The sequence below is a fragment of the Capsella rubella genome, unplaced genomic scaffold (genome assembly GCF_000375325.1).
Source record: "Capsella rubella cultivar Monte Gargano unplaced genomic scaffold, Caprub1_0 scaffold_7, whole genome shotgun sequence".
In the NCBI taxonomy this organism is placed as follows: Eukaryota; Viridiplantae; Streptophyta; class Magnoliopsida; order Brassicales; family Brassicaceae; genus Capsella; species Capsella rubella.
The window spans coordinates 9,099,373-9,116,079 of NW_006238917.1; the positions used below are offsets into that span (position 1 = coordinate 9,099,373).

General features: G+C 38.7%; 5 protein-coding genes across 6 annotated transcripts; 1 reads left to right on the plus strand and 4 right to left on the minus strand.

The window, feature by feature from the left end:
* Window positions 1-21: 21 nt before the first annotated feature.
* On the minus strand, window positions 22-5,564 carry LOC17878881 (DNA mismatch repair protein MSH4). Its single transcript, XM_006282501.2, has 24 exons — window positions 5,204-5,564; window positions 4,809-5,012; window positions 4,662-4,697; window positions 4,454-4,566; window positions 4,314-4,359; window positions 4,081-4,127; window positions 3,874-3,981; window positions 3,684-3,759; window positions 3,448-3,520; window positions 3,194-3,339; window positions 3,008-3,093; window positions 2,733-2,872; window positions 2,509-2,648; window positions 2,370-2,420; window positions 2,017-2,080; window positions 1,754-1,897; window positions 1,603-1,670; window positions 1,379-1,437; window positions 1,132-1,288; window positions 945-997; window positions 771-869; window positions 571-685; window positions 375-497; window positions 22-260 (listed from the first exon to the last, which is right to left on the minus strand). Exons 1-24 carry the CDS (start codon window positions 5,267-5,269, stop codon window positions 96-98), a joined length of 2,379 nt encoding a protein of 792 aa, XP_006282563.1. The 5' UTR covers window positions 5,270-5,564; the 3' UTR covers window positions 22-95.
* Window positions 5,565-5,768: 204 nt separating this feature from the next.
* On the minus strand, window positions 5,769-8,100 carry LOC17877985 (inositol 2-dehydrogenase). The gene is made up of 7 exons (XM_006283902.2): window positions 7,812-8,100; window positions 7,404-7,574; window positions 7,161-7,325; window positions 6,914-7,078; window positions 6,696-6,830; window positions 6,230-6,327; window positions 5,769-6,149 (listed from the first exon to the last, which is right to left on the minus strand). The coding sequence occupies exons 1-7, from the start codon at window positions 8,001-8,003 to the stop codon at window positions 5,969-5,971; spliced, it is 1,107 nt and encodes a 368-aa protein (XP_006283964.1). The 5' UTR covers window positions 8,004-8,100; the 3' UTR covers window positions 5,769-5,968.
* A 329-nt stretch (window positions 8,101-8,429) lies between these two features.
* Window positions 8,430-11,300, plus strand: LOC17880112 (formyltetrahydrofolate deformylase 2, mitochondrial). 2 transcript variants are annotated; one of them, XM_023779638.1, is made up of 8 exons: window positions 8,430-8,719; window positions 8,806-8,918; window positions 9,138-9,288; window positions 9,374-9,447; window positions 9,542-9,701; window positions 10,019-10,117; window positions 10,806-10,872; window positions 10,971-11,062. In XM_023779638.1, exons 1-8 carry the CDS (start codon window positions 8,564-8,566, stop codon window positions 10,973-10,975), a joined length of 825 nt encoding a protein of 274 aa, XP_023635406.1. In that variant the 5' UTR covers window positions 8,430-8,563; the 3' UTR covers window positions 10,976-11,062. The 2 variants fall into 2 exon arrangements, with proteins under 2 accessions (XP_023635406.1, XP_006282785.1); XM_006282723.2 differs by having other exon boundaries at window positions 8,432-8,719; window positions 10,806-10,892; window positions 10,971-11,300.
* Window positions 11,301-11,476: 176 nt separating this feature from the next.
* On the minus strand, window positions 11,477-13,434 carry LOC17879940 (VAN3-binding protein). Its single transcript, XM_023779637.1, has 6 exons — window positions 12,944-13,434; window positions 12,376-12,769; window positions 12,117-12,293; window positions 11,965-12,014; window positions 11,817-11,874; window positions 11,477-11,739 (listed from the first exon to the last, which is right to left on the minus strand). The coding sequence occupies exons 1-6, from the start codon at window positions 13,241-13,243 to the stop codon at window positions 11,501-11,503; spliced, it is 1,218 nt and encodes a 405-aa protein (XP_023635405.1). The 5' UTR covers window positions 13,244-13,434; the 3' UTR covers window positions 11,477-11,500.
* A 933-nt stretch (window positions 13,435-14,367) lies between these two features.
* On the minus strand, window positions 14,368-15,598 carry LOC17878610 (probable aquaporin TIP2-2). Its single transcript, XM_006284348.2, has 2 exons — window positions 15,156-15,598; window positions 14,368-14,944 (listed from the first exon to the last, which is right to left on the minus strand). The coding sequence occupies exons 1-2, from the start codon at window positions 15,531-15,533 to the stop codon at window positions 14,570-14,572; spliced, it is 753 nt and encodes a 250-aa protein (XP_006284410.1). The 5' UTR covers window positions 15,534-15,598; the 3' UTR covers window positions 14,368-14,569.
* Between the last annotated feature and the right edge of the window lie 1,109 nt (window positions 15,599-16,707).

A 16,707-nucleotide genomic window follows, 5' to 3' on the forward strand; every position in this document is an offset into this window, starting at 1 on the left:
AGATGAAAATAAACCTGACTGTTTAATCCCAACTCCTAAAATTGATTGAGAATGAAATAGCTGAACATAATTTGAACTATGAAGACTGTGTGCTATTAGAGCCTTTGTTCTATGAAACTGTCCCTCAGATTTTGGAGAGTTTGACGAATCGACTCTTCTGTCTGTCTAGAGTATTTCAAGCATATCAACCTTTGAGCAACTCGGTAGATCCTATGTATCTCTTGGTGCTTTCCACAGTTTAGCTCAATTCTTTTATTTTCCTGCGCAATCATCATGAACAAGTGGCAAAAGAGCTTAGTAGTTCTTTTTATTTTTGAACAAAGTAGAGCTTAATAGTTTTTATGCTAGACTATTTAGTAAGTTTTGGGTAGTACTTTGTCAGTGATTTTTGAGGTTATGTTCCTAGCTGTTTCGATCACTGTATTGGGCAGACCAGCCACTTCGGCTAATAGAAGGCCATAGTGTGGAACATGTAGGGTTCCATCTCGCAGTTGAAACTGATAAGAAAAATGTACTATTCAGCAGCAGTATCTAAAACTCAAACCCATATGAGAGGAAGGCAGATAGAACCTTGAAGTCTAAGCGGTTGTCTCTGATGTCTACATAAAAGTGAAGAACCTTGACATTTGGATAGATGGTTGCTAACTCAGCGAGACTGTCCATATGGGTTGCAAATACTGTGTACCTGCAAGTTTATAGCCAAAAATTACACATTTGCATTTACTTGAAGTAGCTTTTGGGCAGTGGGAAAGACTCAGTTAAATGCTTACGCTTTGAGTGATAAGAGATACTCGCAGCAGCTCCATGCCATGGCTAACCCGTCTGAGGAAGAAGTTGCCCTCCCAAGTTCATCCATGACTATCAAACTCCTACATTTTCAGGCATTACTAAGATATGAAACTGAGGGGGAGGTTTGTTTGTATCATTGCTTCCGTCAACGATACCTGTTGGAGACATTCTGCATTATGAAAGCGGTCTCTCTCATCTCTGTCATAAACTGTGACATTGAAAGTGACGAATGAGAATCGTGATATCGTATCTCTCATTTGTATTTCAAAACTGTTGGCATTTATCAACAGGCCAAATCGTTAAGAGTCATATTAAAATCTGGGCCAGAATCTAAAGGATTACCGTGCTTGAGTTCGACTCAAGGTTATCCATTGTCCCCATTCTTGTAAATATGCGGTCAACTACCCTTATAGTTGCAAAGCGAGCTGGGACATAGCAGCCAATCTGAGCAAGAATGACTACTAGACACACCTGTTGGAGATATGTGCTTTTTCCGCTCCTTGAGATATGGAATACAAAGACAAATACGAGTAGGTGAGTTGCTGAACGATTGATAAGCACTCGAGGAAGTAAGTAAGAGTTCCCTTACATGTTTGGGCCCATGACTACCAACATGTTGGTTGCTTCTGACATGAAGATACTATTAGACTGCAAAACAGACATTGTGTTAAAAATGGTGCACGGCCCCCAAAATCAAATGATTTACTTCAGAGTCTGATAGATTGTTGGCGGAACTTATTAATCGGACAAGATGGATTTCTCAGAATAAATTGAGGGATGACAGCATCATGAGAAATAGCGCGAACAACTTACAACAAAGTCGTTGTGTATGCTTTCTAGTATGGGATGCCTTCCAGCATCAATTGCCAGTGGGCCACTATCTGCCAAACAATAGGCAAGTATATTCCACACAAAACGTTGGTCAATTATTTCACTCAAGGAATGATAGTGAGAAACCAGCTACCTGTTAGTTCAGGTCTAGAGTATCGATCCACTGGCTTTGTGGATATTGTATGAGCAAATGAATTAACAAGCATATCTAGGAGACATAAGACTTCTGCTAGGAGCGTGAGGGCAGAGATATCTTCCCTTATCGCATCCATTAGTGCTGCATACATACGGATAAAGTTTAGTGAAATAGGCTTAAGTGAATCAAGCATGATAGGATTGTAATAATTTGTCTTACTACATATAGTTGAGACTTAAGAGCAATGTGAAATTATCAACCTTCCAAGCATATTTCCGTTCGAATGAAACACTCTCTAGCGGCAGACTTATTCCTGACATTCAACTGCACAACAGATCATTGTACGGTCAATATTGATGAAACCTTGTGTCTAGGTTCCTGAAATCATGAACATAGCTCCTACTTGTCCTAGATTTGAGGGCTCATTCTTCTCATCAAACATATCCATGGTGTTTTGTTCATTTATTATCATTTGCATCAAATATTGAACTCTGTATAGATAGCTGTAATGTGAGCCTGAACTAAAGTACTTCCTGAACTGCTAAAAATGATTAAGCACCGCGAGTGCCACACAAGGAAACAATGCATCTGAAATTTTGATAATTCAACTTACAGAAGCCAGTTCCAGACTCGAACAATGAATATTTTTCCCATGTTTTACAACCTGGAACATACCACGTACAAGACATATAGAGTCAGGAAGCCCATATTATAGATAGAACACTAATTTCCAACGAAAGTGCGTTTTTGACCTGAGTGAATTTGCTTGGAAGTTTTCCCTGAACTTCCTTCTGTGGAATTCTGAAAAAGAAGCCTTGCCTGTTGTTGAAAGGAAGTTTTAAATTTGGCAAGTTGAATTCCTCACGATACTTACTGGCCAGATTATGTATTGCTGTCAATGTTTTCAAGATTATAGATTAGCAGAACAAAGGAAAAATAAGTGATAATACAAAAAGAAGCATAATTCTTGGTTCACCTTCACTAGTATCACAAAAGGTTCTCCTTGCAATATCCAAAAATCCATCAATTCCGGCTTTTAAAGCAAAACACTGCTGTGTGCGGGCAACAAAAGGAACTCGTGCATGGAGAACATCATCATCAATAACTTCCCCGATTCTGAAACAAAAAGAGGATACAGACGTTAGTGACTTCTAAACTCTAGGTTTTAGAAACCTTGAGGGGAAATGGAAACGACATCCAGAAACGAACTGCATAGTCAATATCTAATATCCAGATCCACTAGTGGCATACTTTTTTCTGATGGAAGCATATCTATCATTTTCACACACAGACTTGTAAACATTGGTAAGGAGAAAACACTTTGCGTCCTTCAAAACCTGCATTAGGACATGGCGTGGCAAAGTTCAGGGATAGGTCATCGACATAGCTGCCAAATCAAGAAAGAACAAACTGATAACAAAGGAGAAAGAAAAATGCCTTAGCAAGTAGAGGCAAAGCATCCAATGCAGTCTTAAGTAAGATGATGCTTGAAATCATGTTTTGGCTCTTTCTGGTATTATCAAAACCTAGGACCGCTTCTGTGACTTTTTTGGGCTTGAAGCAGAAATGACAAAGTACTCGATCTGAAATTTCGTTTTGAGATGATGTGATTAAGAGAAGTACCAAGCACAAATAATTGGATGCAATGAGAAAAGGTAAGGATCTTCCCACTTTTTCTCTTAATTACTAACCAGTCTCTTTAGGAAATTTACGTAAAACCTGTGAGAGCCCAAAGAATAGTTGTTCATTGCTCATCAACTCATCCTGCAATTACGAGAAGAGGCATTTTGCCTTACGATTAATGCATCATCAAACAATGGAAGATATCTGGTAGATGCACAATTATCAAACACCAGACGGAATTTGAATGATATGTTTTAAGAAGTTCCTTAAAGATATATGCCACCTTAATAATATTTATACTAACCAGGCAATCCAGGCGAGTGTTAATAGTTTCAATATCTTTCAGAGGCTGCAACAAATTGGCACGAAGAAGCCTAGTCCTGACCAACATATCAAGCATGAAATAAAAATGAATAGTTAGTAAACTCATATACAATATGTTTCACAACACGCAATTAGTAATTTCAACTCTTAAAATCTGTGTTTCCAGATACCCGCCAACTGTTTTTGTTGTCTTGAGCATCTGGAACAAACTCCTCTTTTTGTTGCTAGTTCCCAAAAGTGCATTATGGAATGGATCAATGATTTCTAGATTCTCAACACTACAATCAAATCAAGGAAACATTGAAACAGAACGATTTACAGAAAAATCTCCATAATTTAATAGACTAGGAAAATGAACAATATTGAGGGATTCCTACCTGGTTGCATCGATGTTCATGTGATCAAACGATCCATTAAAAGTTACCTAGACATAGGCAACAGAATCCACAAAAATGCTATCAGCAGTAAAGAGAAGGTTGAACCCAAGAAGAAACATATAATATCGAAATCAAAAAGAAACAATGACTCATTATGCAAGTTATTGTGGATTTACTGCATACACAACTTTTACAAACAAGTAAATGATAATTGTACATAACCAAACCCATACAGTCAGTGAGTGATTGGTGACTATCACTCCCTTTTCCGCCTCTATCCTGCTCATGAGTCATGACACAACACACCAGAATCAGTATTTCAATAACACAAAACTAATAATGCACGGAAGCAAAAGGTTCAGGATGTAGACACCATTTGATTGTAGCTGCAGCAGCAGCCAACGAGAGATAATGCTGCTTGTAGTAAGTGTCTAAACCAAGCGCCAAAGGTTCTTCTGCAGCCAGGTTTTGTATTAATACAGCACCCTGAAACATATAGCGCAAAATGCATATCCATTTAAAAAACTACATGACAACAAGGTTCAATGAATGTTTGTACTATCAGAGGTTCCTGGATCAACCTTAGTATCATCAAAACAGCCACGGGCAAAAACAACCTGCAAGAAGGCATGATAGTAACAGTCAATTGATTCTGCTAGAGCAAAAGAAGTATACATTAATTTTCCCAATTCGTACAGAAAAATCATCCATGGAACAGAAAACTTCACCTTCCTAACAGTGCTATAACATCTATCCACCAGTTCAGATACACCAACCATGCCATCGGCTGCTAATTTGTTGGGAGGAACGATTATCACAGTTGGATCATAGAAACGCAACAGCGTCTTCGTGTTTTGATATGAGCTGCTCGTCTCTATGTACTGAGATAGATGCAGTGAAGCCGACCTTAGGTCAAATGCAGCCATTCCGACCTAATCAGAGAAATTCGAAATAGAATCCAACATCACCATCGAAATATCATGCGAACAACAAGATTCTGAAGCTATGACGTCGATCCCAGAAATCGCCGTCGGGAAATGGAGAACCAAAGAGAACACACATAAAGGAGCCGAATCGGAGATCATAGTCCAGCCAAAACAGCGAAATAAAGGAGCCGTAGTACCTCTTTGGCTCTGTTCTCAATGAGGCCGGCGATGAAGCTCGATCTCTCTCCCCCGTCGTCTTCCATTTCCGCTCCACAGATCAGAATTTGAAAAATTGAGCAATCGGTACCAGAGTTCCGAAAATGTAGGCAAAAGCGCGCCACTGTGAATAATTTGCACTTCACTCGATATTTATTTCGGAACCCGGTTTAAATTACCGATACTTTTCAATTCGACTGATCAGAGATTATTTCCGCTTCTATTTTGTTGGTTCATGAATGAAGAAGAAAAACCCTATAAACAACCAAAATAAAATCAAACTTGATATCTTTTGTTTGCATATCATTTCAATTTTTCAGTCAAATTCTACTTACGAATTTTCTTTCAAACGTTAAATTTCTATCTAACTGAAAAAACGTCACTTAATATTTTGGTTTTTTAGATCGGTTATGTTGGTTCAATACAATCCATCTGTATCGAAATAGAGAAACAGAGGCGACCGTTTGATCCAATTCCCATTGCTAAGCAGGACAATAAGTTGGAAGATACCTTCATTGTAGCTAGCTCAATTCAAACCCCTACTAATAGACGCTAAGACACAGAATACAGAAAAGACTCGGCTTTGGCTTCTATCTTATAACATTTGATCAGTCTCTCTTCTTAGTTCTTAATAAACAGTTGTATGGCAATTGGCAAACATAATGAAGCAGAAATAATACAAATACAACTATACAAGATTTACAAAGCTTCTCTATTAGTTTCTTTACTTATCTGTCTGTCACAAATCACAGGACCTCATCAATGGTTACATAGCGGCTCTCCTCAATGGAGAGCTGTGCAGCAACTCCAATGGCAACAGCCATTAATCCGTCTTCCAAATCGACAGCTGCTCGTCCTTCACCTCTGATGGCTGATAAGAAGGTGAGGTGTTCCACGTAACTTGACCCGTGATGCAACCCTTCATATCTGAATGTTAACATCATGTGACGTGAGTGCTGTGAGTCTGCAAGACAAGACAATATGTATTGTAGATGAATAAATCTTACTTAATTCTTTCATCCTCAGCTTTTATAGTTTGAACGTGTTCTCTTCCTTCTGCACGACTGCCAAATCGAACTATGCCCTCTGGAACAAGTGCCTCTCCCTGCAACACAATATTGACCCAACTCACAACTGATAATTATATTAACAACTCCAAAGAAATAGTCTGACAAGAGTTTATGTTCATCTACTCTGCCTCATCTCCCATCTACATGCAAGAGCATTCTTCAGATGATGGTGCTTAATAGAGCATTTAGGTATGTGGTATGCCGCATGCCATGTGATTTGGGGATAGATGGAAAATATGTAGTCTTCGAAAATAACATTTTGAAGAATGCAGTGAATTCAATACATAAAAAAAAAACACCCAGCTCTGTTTTTTTTTCATTTCAGACCAAAAATCCTATCACACCAAGACCATAAGCACACAGACACACAAAAAGGAGCCCATGATATTTCAAAGGAACTCACCTTTCCAATGTTACCAGTCACAGATATCTCTTGCTCGTTTTTGCTTCCTTCAGCAAACATACAAAGATCAAGCATCCCACGACATCCATTGTCAAACTCAATTATAACATATGCGTTATCGATTATATCAGGCACCTATATCACAGAGAAATAAATAGTACTCACAACACAGACTCCTTTACAAAGTTGGGGTGTAATTTGGGATATAAAAAATGTACCTTTCCATCATAAACTTCATCCTTGTGGTTCACATCCATGCCTCCAGAAGCCATCACACATAGAGGATTTGCACCAGCAAAGAGTCTCATTAGATCAAAGAAGTGGCAGCATTTCTCCACTAAGGTCCCTCCAGTGTTCACATTGAATCTATTCCAGTTGTTCACCTAGTGATGGTGTTCTCTCAGCAATCATAAAAAAAAAATAGGATGTGTAAAACTACACACAGTCCATCTTGTTTGAGCCTACCTTAACCAAGAAAGGGAATCTATGCTCTCGGATTGCTACCATCTTGACATCACCAAATTCCCTACCTTTTACTTTTTCTATTAGCTTAGCTACTGGCGGCATGTATCTGTATTCTAAACCAACTTGCACCACCATATCTGACCTTTTCTTTGCAGCCTCCAGTACCTGATTTCAAACACAGTTTGATGAACTAATCAATCATATTCAGCAAGATTTGGTGCCAACAAAAAAATGAAAACGGACCTGCTTGCAATCTGCAACAGTGGTGCATAAAGGCTTCTCAACAAGAACATGATGTGGTTTTGGATAATTGATAATGTCCATAAGAATCTGATGATGAGTCATATTTGGAGAAGACACAACAATCACGTCACACAGCTCACTCTTAAGCAACTCTTCGTGTCCTGAGAAAACCTTAATGACAAGTTCACAACAAAAAATGGAAATTTTCAAATCCTGAGTAGACCAACGCCAGTTCATCCAAAACAGAGAAATTATCAAAAGTACAAAGACTAGGAAATCAAAGCAATCATCATGCACAAAAACATTATATAAAAACACTGAACAAGAGTCCGCTCTACTACCTTGTAAACTACATAAGTATGTCCTAAGTTTGGTTTTGTATGATCGTTGCCGGGAAATTCAAAATACCTTGAGTTCCCAACCAAAAGATTGAGCGAGTTCAATGGCAAGGAGCTGTGAGGGAGGGTGAGGATCGGCGATGCAAACGACGGCGAGGCCTTGGTCACGAAGATGGTAAAGATTGATGAGATGTTCTCTTCCCATCATACCAACCCCTACGATTCCATACCTGGTAATCGCTGAGTCCTTAACATCTGCCATTACCGAACCTCTGAGCTCTCAGACTCTCTCTCTCTCTCTCGATCGATTTTGAGCTAAACGACGTCGTTGAGGGGCCGACGTCAAATTCGCACGGACTTATCTTTTTTGTAACAGATATTTTCGTACAATATATGAGGACCTATTTGGAGAGGACACAATCTAACGACGAGTCATAATTAGTATAAAAAAAAAACATGTACTCTGAAATAACTTTAATAAAACATTTCATTAGAAATTGATGTTACATCATAGAATTTTTTTTCCATCATATTTACTCTGAAATAACTTTGTGTAAGATAACAGGTTGTATATAATGGAGAAATAAAATAACTTTATACGATTCCATATATTATAAGTCCATTTTGTGTTTAATTTGATGAAGTAAACAGTAAAACTCACTCTGTTTCGTAGAGTTTTTTAAGTCATGCTCGAAATTTTCAGGATGATATATGTGAATAAGAAAACAGATATAAACCAGACACACCCAGCACAGAATCGAAGTATATAAAGGTGAGAACGAGTGTAACAATGGATGAGTCGAATTCGAAGAAATAACGGCGATGGTACTAAGAGTCTCAGCCACCTCATGTCTCTCCGCCACAGCTTTTAGATCATTTACGAAATGGTCCTTTAAATCTTCTCAATTTCACGGCGAGTCCCTCGATTCCTCTGTTTCACCCATTCTCATCCCCGGCGTCCACGTCTTCCATTGTCCGGTACGTTCCAATATTCATGGATGCTAAACTAATCGGAATCCAATATCACATAACTAGTATTGACTCCACTCTGTCTTTGGTTCTAGGATGTCGTTGGGATTGTAGCGAAACTATCAGATTGTATTGCTGCAAAAGGAGGAAACATTCTTGGTTACGATGTGTTTGTTCCTGAGAACAAGAACGTCTTCTACTCTAGAAGGTAAAGTTCCCAACTTTCCCATTTCAAAAATCTCACCTTTGATGCTTCTTCAATAGATTCGCTTGACTAATTTCTAATCCAATGTCTTTAGAGTTAATACTATCAATCCTAAAAGCTTGGAGTTGTTTTGGTTACTGTTAGGCTTTTAGAAATTGGAATCTAGTTAAAGGTTTCTATTTTTGCCTTTCCTTGTGATGAAAAGGTAAATTCTTTTGGCAGTGAGTTTATATTTGATCCAGTAAAATGGCCGAGGAGTCGGATGAATAAAGATTTTCAAACTATTGCACAAAAGTTTAGTGCTTTGAGCTCAGTTGTACGAGTGCCGTCTTTAGACCCCAAATACAAGATCGCTCTTCTACTGTCGAAACAGGTAAAACTATATGTCATATGGATCTAATTATTCTGTGTCCTCTTGATTCTTTTTTCCTGAAGTTGTCTGATAATTCTGTTTGTAGGATCATTGTCTGGTTGAAATGTTGCATAAATGGCAGGACGGAAAGCTTCCTGTCGATATAACATGTGTGATAAGGTTTACATAAGATTCTTATCAGTGAACTGCATAGATATATTAGGTATTAGGTATGCATGTATGACTAGTGATTCCGGATACTTTGTGTGTCCAGTAACCATGAAAGAGCTCCAAACACCCATATTATGCGGTTTCTCCAGAGGCATGGAATCTCTTATCATTATTTGCCAACAACCGATCAGAACAAAATAGAAGAGGAGATTTTCGAATTGGTTAAGGATACTGATTTTTTGGTTCTCGCTAGATACATGCAGGTATATGATAACCCCTTGATAAGTGAAATAAACAAGTTGTTTGCTTATTATTATCAGCTTCCAAGTTCCATCCTAAGCTAATTTTCTTTTCTTAACCAAATGCTGAGGAAATCATTTTGACCTAAATAGTCTCACTTTTGTTTGCGTCTTCGCTAGTTTAACCCCAAAATGAATCAGATTTTCTCCTCAGACTGTTCTAGTGTTCTTTCTTTGAGTTTATGCTTCTTTGCAGGAACAACTATATTAACAAATGAAATATCATAGCATTAGTAACTATATTGACGGATGATGTTGACTGGAACATTTTCCTTTGACAGCTACTGTCCGGTAACTTCTTGAAAGGTTATGGAAAAGATGTAATCAACATCCATCATGGCCTCTTGCCGTCATTCAAGGGGCGAAATCCCGTGAAACAGGTTTCTAAGTTCTTTGATGACTCTATCTCTCATGAGTTGTGTTATTTATATTTAGTCTCGTCTTTATCTCTCAGTGCTCATCCCTGTCTCTAGCCCTGGGCATTCGGGTATTCGGTTCGGGTTCGGGTTTCTCGGGTAGAGGAGTTTAGGACCCAATAGGGTAAACATAAAAACTCGGTTCGGTTTCGGTTCGGATCCATCCGGGTTCGGGTCGGTTCGGGTATAAATTTTCAGAACCGTTAAAAAACCGAGAATTTTTCGGGTACACAAATACCCGAAAATTTACCCGAATACCCGAAAATTTTCGGGTAAATTTTTGGGTTTTCGGACAAATACCCAAAATTTTGGGTAAATACCCATATTTTCGGATAAAAATTCGGATTTTTTTAATAAATACCGGAATTTTCGGGTAGAAAATCAGAATTTCGGGTATAAATTCGGATATTTAAATAGATAACTCGGGTATTCGGGTCCTAAATTATTTTTATACATTTATATTTCGGGTATTTTCGAGTTCGGGTTCGGTTCGGGTTTTCGGGTAGAGGAGTTTAGGACCCAATAGGGTAAATCTAAAATTTCGGGTTCGGATTCGGGTCTAATTTTTCGGATCGGTTCCGGTTCGGATTTTCGGTTCCGGTTTTTTTGCCCAGGCCTACCTGTCTCTTACGCTTCTAGATTCTGTTGGTAGGCATTTGATGCAGGTGTGAAACTAATTGGTGCAACAACTCACTTTGTTACAGAGGAACTTGATTCAGGTCCTATCATTGAACAAATGGTGATTCATCTCCCAACTAGTTAAGTTGTTCTGAGGGTTGCATTGTTCTTCTGAAGCGTCTCAATTTGATTTTTACAGGTTGAGAGAGTTTCCCACCGAGACAATTTGAGGAGCTTTGTCCAGAAATCAGAGGACCTCGAGAAAAAGTGCCTCATGAAAGCTATAAAATCATACTGCGAACTACGAGTACTGCCTTATGGGACACAAAAGACTGTCGTATTCTAATACGGCCTACGTGAAAATCACTGACATGTCTCTCACCTGATTCTTCATATAAACTGCTCACTCAAGCAAAAATATACATACCACTTCTCTATAAGTTTTTGATTCTTTATAGCTTACACGTCAACGTTTTGGCTTAGCAAATCAGAAACTGAATCATTGGAAAGAAAAAGTTCATTTGAGGTTCATCATTCTTCTGATGTCTTTCTGTACATAGCAATATTCCTACAACTTGTTGTGATCATTTGGAAAACCTGCTGTGTTTTATCCAAAAGTCTTCCGAGGTTACAGAGACTGACATTGTACATTGCCAGGTTTAGCAAATACCTCACAACAGCAAAAATGTGGATTATATGTATACAATCATATATACACAGGATCCTTCATCACGTGTGACCGGTGAGACTCAGAGATCCCAGCGAGCATTTGGCAGCCTCAAAGCAATTTACTTGGCGAAGTAGAGACTGAACCCCATCAACCCATCTCTGCTTGTGAATCTTGCTCTTGCACTTGAACTCCAAAAGACCTTGTCCGGTTTTCAGACCGAAGTAGACTTCTTCTGAATTTTCCCTCTCTTTCCTGTAAGGCCAAGCTGATTTCTCATCGCAGACTCCATAGACAACGCCTTCAGAAAGGAACAACAAGTTTAGAATCTCGTCTTTCTGGTAATGTATCTAAACTGGAAGATTAGTAAATGCTTACATTTGATCTTCTTGGAGAATGCCCCTCCAACATGTTTGCTTTTGAGTTTGATCATTACCTGTAATATCATAGGTAACATAATAAGCATTGGCTTAGAAGTGAACTAAGATGTGTTGTGTGTTATGGATACTAATCAAATCTGCTGTACCTGAGACTTCTTGTTGATATAGACGCAGACACGCTTAGTTCGCTGCACTCCTGCAAATTACAGCACAAAGAAAAGGAGTTAACCACTCTCTCACTCTCTTATCTCAGTGAACCCTTCAATTGATCAGACTCTCACTGACAGAAGAGAACTACCATTTCGCGCACATTGCATCAGTTCGCCTTCAAATGGAATATTTGGTTCTTCCAATCTACATTGAAAATTTGCAGGCCAATGAGAGTCAGAGAAGCTTCTTTCAAAAGGGGTAATAGCTGCATTTTTCCTTGCTTCCTTTGGCTGCCTTGCCTTCAGAGCCGCTTCTCCTCTCAAAGCTAGTGTCAGTTTAAACAAAGTCAGATCAAATGCATATCAACGGAAAAAAAAAGCAATGTGAAGCTGCAAAAAAAGACTGACCAGTTGCAGCAGCGGCTGTTAGAGTCATGAGATCACCAGGGCTGTGTATATCCACAGAAGATCTTACTGTGGAAGTAACACGTGCACGGTCAGCACCGGCTTGCTCAGCCATCTCAAAACAGTGTGAGGCTAACAGTTCAGTGGCTGAGGCTAAAGCCAATGCCATCTTAGAGCCTGACCCTTTGCAATTGCTTGCAGATGTGACAGAGGCTAAACCTGCAGCCAGAGCCGCTATCGACACTGCAGAATGCACATGAGCGTTCTCAACGCGCACCTTGTCTTTTTTCTTGGGATTGGTGATTGTGCTGCTGCTGCTGTGTTCCTTGGGGTGGTGAAACCATCTGGATAATGTCCCTGCTCTGCGTGTGCCAACCGAGTTCATAATCTTCCCAGCCTAAATCAAATTCCCAGAATTTTAAAGTATGAAAAGTGTTTTATCCATTGCAATTCCCAAGAACTATGTTGGGAACTGGTGCAATGGCCATATACAATTGAAAAGTCTTTGACTTTTTAAGACTCACTATAATTACGAGAAATAGTTGGATAAAGGGATAAAAAAGAGTCGTACCACGAATGGATCTGCAGCAGCAACAGGGAACAAAACAGGAGGACTGTTCTGGCCAACACAAAACTGTTCCTGCTGTTGTCTATGTTTGAGTGCAAGTGCTTTGGAGATTTCAGAAGTAGAGAGACTCCAGGATCTTGAAAGAAACTCCATAGGCTCTTTTGGTGTCTGAGGCTGAGGAATGGATGAGAAAAGCTCTTCAGCTCTGAGAACTCCATCTTCCAACTCCTCCTCCATGTTCTCTGATCCAAACAATGAAGAAGAAGAAGTATCTTTCCAATCTGAATAAAACCCGTTTTCCATTTATCTCCTAAAAATGAATCTTCCGGATTGAAAATGAAGATTTTTGAATTTGAAAAGATGACGTGGGATCACAAAGACAAGAGGGTATTTATTATCCTGGTGGAGCAATAGTTATGTTTCTGATGGAAACCATGTGACCAAAACAGAGAAACCAGCTTTGAGTTTCAGAATTAAAACATGGCAATGAACTGTAAAACTGAAGAAAAATAAATAAAAATAATTATTTAAAAAAGGAAAAACTTTTTGTAGATGAAAAGGATGATGTTGACTCAGGTGGAAAAGAAGAGGAAGAGCATAAACCAAACTACAATAATATAAGAGAATCTTTCTTTTTTTTCTTTTATGAAAGAGAATTATTCAAACCACAAATAACAAATACCCAAAAGTACGTGCAGACTTACAAATGATAGATTACAATAGAAATCTTGATGAGTGTTTATAATTACGGTATAGAGTCTTGGAGATTTGTAAGAACTCGTCTCCATGTTGTTCTTTATATATAAGGTACGGAGGAGAAAGATAGGATAATATTGTGGTTAAGAACATTGTGCATGAATTTCAGGTAATATCTTAATCTGGTGGGACGGTTTGTGAAACCACAAAGAGGCGACAGATGCATTGGTTTGAGAGCATTTTGTCTTTTGAGCGGACGGCTCTCTCACACGATTCATTCCCCCACAACCGACCAGCTTCCTTCAAATAATAGTCATACGTAAAAGAAGACCACTTTGGTTTTTTTCTATTATTGCACTCTATCGTTTAAGTTTGTTTTACGGATTAACGATTATTTTATATGTCTTTCTAGCATTACTATTTTATCACTTGAGTTGAGTACTCAAACGGTTGATTAAACGAAAGTATATACAGCTAACAAGACCAACTTGTGTATTAATTAGCATGAGTTTAGGAATTTCATTGGGATTCAAATGGGCCTTTAATTATAGGCCTTTATCTCTAATGATCTTTGAGCAATTTGGATTCGGTTGTATGTATCTCTATCTTTTTGTCAAACCTTATGATGTAGTAGTCGTGGTGTATTGGAAATTAATCTAAGTGGAATAGTTAACCACGCCATTTTCGAATGTCAAATGAGTTTACTTTGGAATTTAACGAATGCAAGAAACTGAGAAAGTGTAATCTATGATCGCATTGAGAAAAAACAAGAAAATTCTGAAATATACAATTCTTATTTGTAACCAACACCAAGTACAACTTTGATCCGTTTCTCCACATTCAATCATTCATTTTCGGAAGAAACTGGACCAAACATTTTCACACAAACAAAAAAAAAGCAAAGCCAAACAAATTAGAACCGTAGATGATTGATCAAGGGTAGCTTTCTGTGGTGGGAGCTGGAGCGTACGATCCGATAAAGACATCGCCGTAGATGAGTCCAGCGAGTGCACCACCGACTAGTGGCCCAACCCAGTAGATCCATATTTGAGAGAAGTCACCACTAACAACAGCTGGTCCAAATGACCTTGCCGGGTTCATGGAACCGCCGCTAAAGGGACCGGCAGCGAGGATGTTGGCTCCAACGATGAAACCGATAGCTATTGGAGCAATAGTCCCGAGCGATCCCTTCTTGGGATCAGCTGCCGTGGCGTAGACTGTGTAGACCAGAGCAAAGGTCACAACAATCTCCATCACTATTCCTTCAACAGCTCCTAAACCGGCTCCTACTCCATGGGTTGGTACGCTCTGCATGACCGGGGAATAAAACACATTCTCAGATTTTCTATAACCAAACCGGACTTTCTTTACTTGTTATTTAAACCGGGTCTTGAGACCAATACCACCATAACATTTTTTAGTCACGGTCGTTTGAGTTTGACTAAAACATTCATGATCAGTAATTATCTCATGATGTATATATAATAGTATAGAAAATATTATGTATGTTATTATGTACCTCGCCATTGGTAACGAATACAAGGAGGAGACAAGCGACGATGGATCCAAGGCATTGAGCAATCCAGTAGAAGAAACCGGTGATGACTGTGATGTTGCCGCCAACGGCAAGGCCGAGTGTCACGGCGGGGTTAAGGTGTCCACCAGAGATGTTGGCGGCTATTGACACACCGACGAAAAGGGCAAAGGCATGAGCTACCGCGATAGCGACAAGACCAGCCGGGTCCAAGGCTGCATCGGATGTGAGCTTGCCAAAAGCAATAGCGGAGCCAACACCAGCAAACACGAAGAGAAGAGTTGCGATAAATTCAGACAAGTAAGCCTTAAGAGATGACACACTGAAGGAATCGCCTAAACTTCCAATCTCAATCTTAACCATTTTGAATAGCTCTGTGTGTTTGACTTTGGTTTGGTTACAAGCTCTTTCTATTTATGTATTTTGGGCCTGTTTTATGTTCGACTTTATATAGCAAAGAGGTAATGAAGTTGTTAGCCTTACTCTACGTGGCACGTCACTATTGTATGCCGCCCAAACCGCCAATTATTTAGACTTTGCGGGTTAGTGACATCGAAAATGATTAAAGACGACTAATAACCTAATAAGCATAATGCTAAGAAAATGATGGGTTAAGGTATTTCATAATATGTGGAGATAAGTGTTTTGTTGTCACGTTAATATCCTGCATTTAAATTAATGCGGTTGCACACCAATTATGATATATGGTCGTATTCATTTATATTTGTTTTTCTTGATTTGTTACAATTTGTATCTTATTAGTTTGGGAGGTGCTAAATATTAATAGGGATTAGGAGTACTTAAATCAAATACTAGCGTTGCTCTGTGAGGAGTTGGTGTGCGTTAGATATATTGAGAAAACATTATATTACAACAAACACTTATAGTTATAAATACAAGACACATTGAAATGAAAAACTTTTAAATCAAAGTAAAGTGATATACAATAGTGGTGACATTAAAATATGGGCAGAGCGGACGGTTGTTTATATTACTTTCTTCGTCCCCTAACATCAAAGTAATGTTTAGTAAATGGTTATGGATAAATTTGTTTATTATCAAGAATTTGCAATATAATAGCGAAGTGTAATGCTATTTCCTAGATTAGAACGATGCGTGACATGTGTAATTCCACCCAATTCTGCTTAAAACTACAAATTAAGGGGTGGTCATTTCAGGTCTTTTGTTGGATTCGGGTTCAGTTTGGTTGATTTGTTATTAGTAGCTAGAGTTGAGCTTTAACCGAAGTTGTTGATTTATTTTCTTCAACTATTGTCTAAACATGTTGTGTTATTGGTTCTATTCGGTTTCAACCCAAGCTTACCGTTCGAGTAGAAACATAAAACTTAACCGAACATGTTGCGATTGGTGCGACTGCGTAGCATTGTGGTTCGGTTCGGTTACAAAGATTCCAAATCGTCTACCAAATGTGGGCCAAATATATATGGGCCTAAGCCCATATTAGAATAAGTTGCCTAATAACACACAAAAGCCTCTATTGACATGTTTCTCCTCTAATTTTTTTCCACTTCGTTTA

Excerpts from the sequence above, each read along its gene's own strand:
- LOC17878881 (XM_006282501.2), bottom strand. The coding sequence starts at position 5,269 with ATGGAAGACGACGGGGGAGAGAGATCGAGCTTCATCGCCGGCCTCATT. Across the intron at positions 4,567-4,661 it reads GCTGTTTTGATGATACTAAG|GGTGCTGTATTAATACAAAA; the intron begins GTTGATCCAGGA and ends TATATGTTTCAG. Across the intron at positions 1,438-1,602 it reads GCATACACAACGACTTTGTT|TCTAATAGTATCTTCATGTC; the intron begins GTAAGTTGTTCG and ends TCTGTTTTGCAG.
- LOC17877985 (XM_006283902.2), bottom strand. The coding sequence starts at position 8,003 with ATGGCAGATGTTAAGGACTCAGCGATTACCAGGTATGGAATCGTAGGG. Across the intron at positions 7,575-7,811 it reads CTTTTGGTTGGGAACTCAAG|GTTTTCTCAGGACACGAAGA; the intron begins GTATTTTGAATT and ends CTTGTCATTAAG. Across the intron at positions 6,328-6,695 it reads TGACTGGTAACATTGGAAAG|GGAGAGGCACTTGTTCCAGA; the intron begins GTGAGTTCCTTT and ends ATTGTGTTGCAG.
- LOC17880112 (XM_006282723.2), top strand. The coding sequence starts at position 8,564 with ATGGTACTAAGAGTCTCAGCCACCTCATGTCTCTCCGCCACAGCTTTT. Across the intron at positions 8,720-8,805 it reads TCCACGTCTTCCATTGTCCG|GATGTCGTTGGGATTGTAGC; the intron begins GTACGTTCCAAT and ends CTTTGGTTCTAG. Across the intron at positions 9,702-10,018 it reads TTCTCGCTAGATACATGCAG|CTACTGTCCGGTAACTTCTT; the intron begins GTATATGATAAC and ends TTCCTTTGACAG.
- LOC17879940 (XM_023779637.1), bottom strand. The coding sequence starts at position 13,243 with ATGGAAAACGGGTTTTATTCAGATTGGAAAGATACTTCTTCTTCTTCA. Across the intron at positions 12,770-12,943 it reads CTGCTGCAGATCCATTCGTG|GCTGGGAAGATTATGAACTC; the intron begins GTACGACTCTTT and ends AATTTGATTTAG. Across the intron at positions 12,294-12,375 it reads AACAGCCGCTGCTGCAACTG|CTTTGAGAGGAGAAGCGGCT; the intron begins GTCAGTCTTTTT and ends AACTGACACTAG.
- LOC17878610 (XM_006284348.2), bottom strand. The coding sequence starts at position 15,533 with ATGGTTAAGATTGAGATTGGAAGTTTAGGCGATTCCTTCAGTGTGTCA. Across the intron at positions 14,945-15,155 it reads TATTCGTTACCAATGGCGAG|AGCGTACCAACCCATGGAGT; the intron begins GTACATAATAAC and ends CCGGTCATGCAG.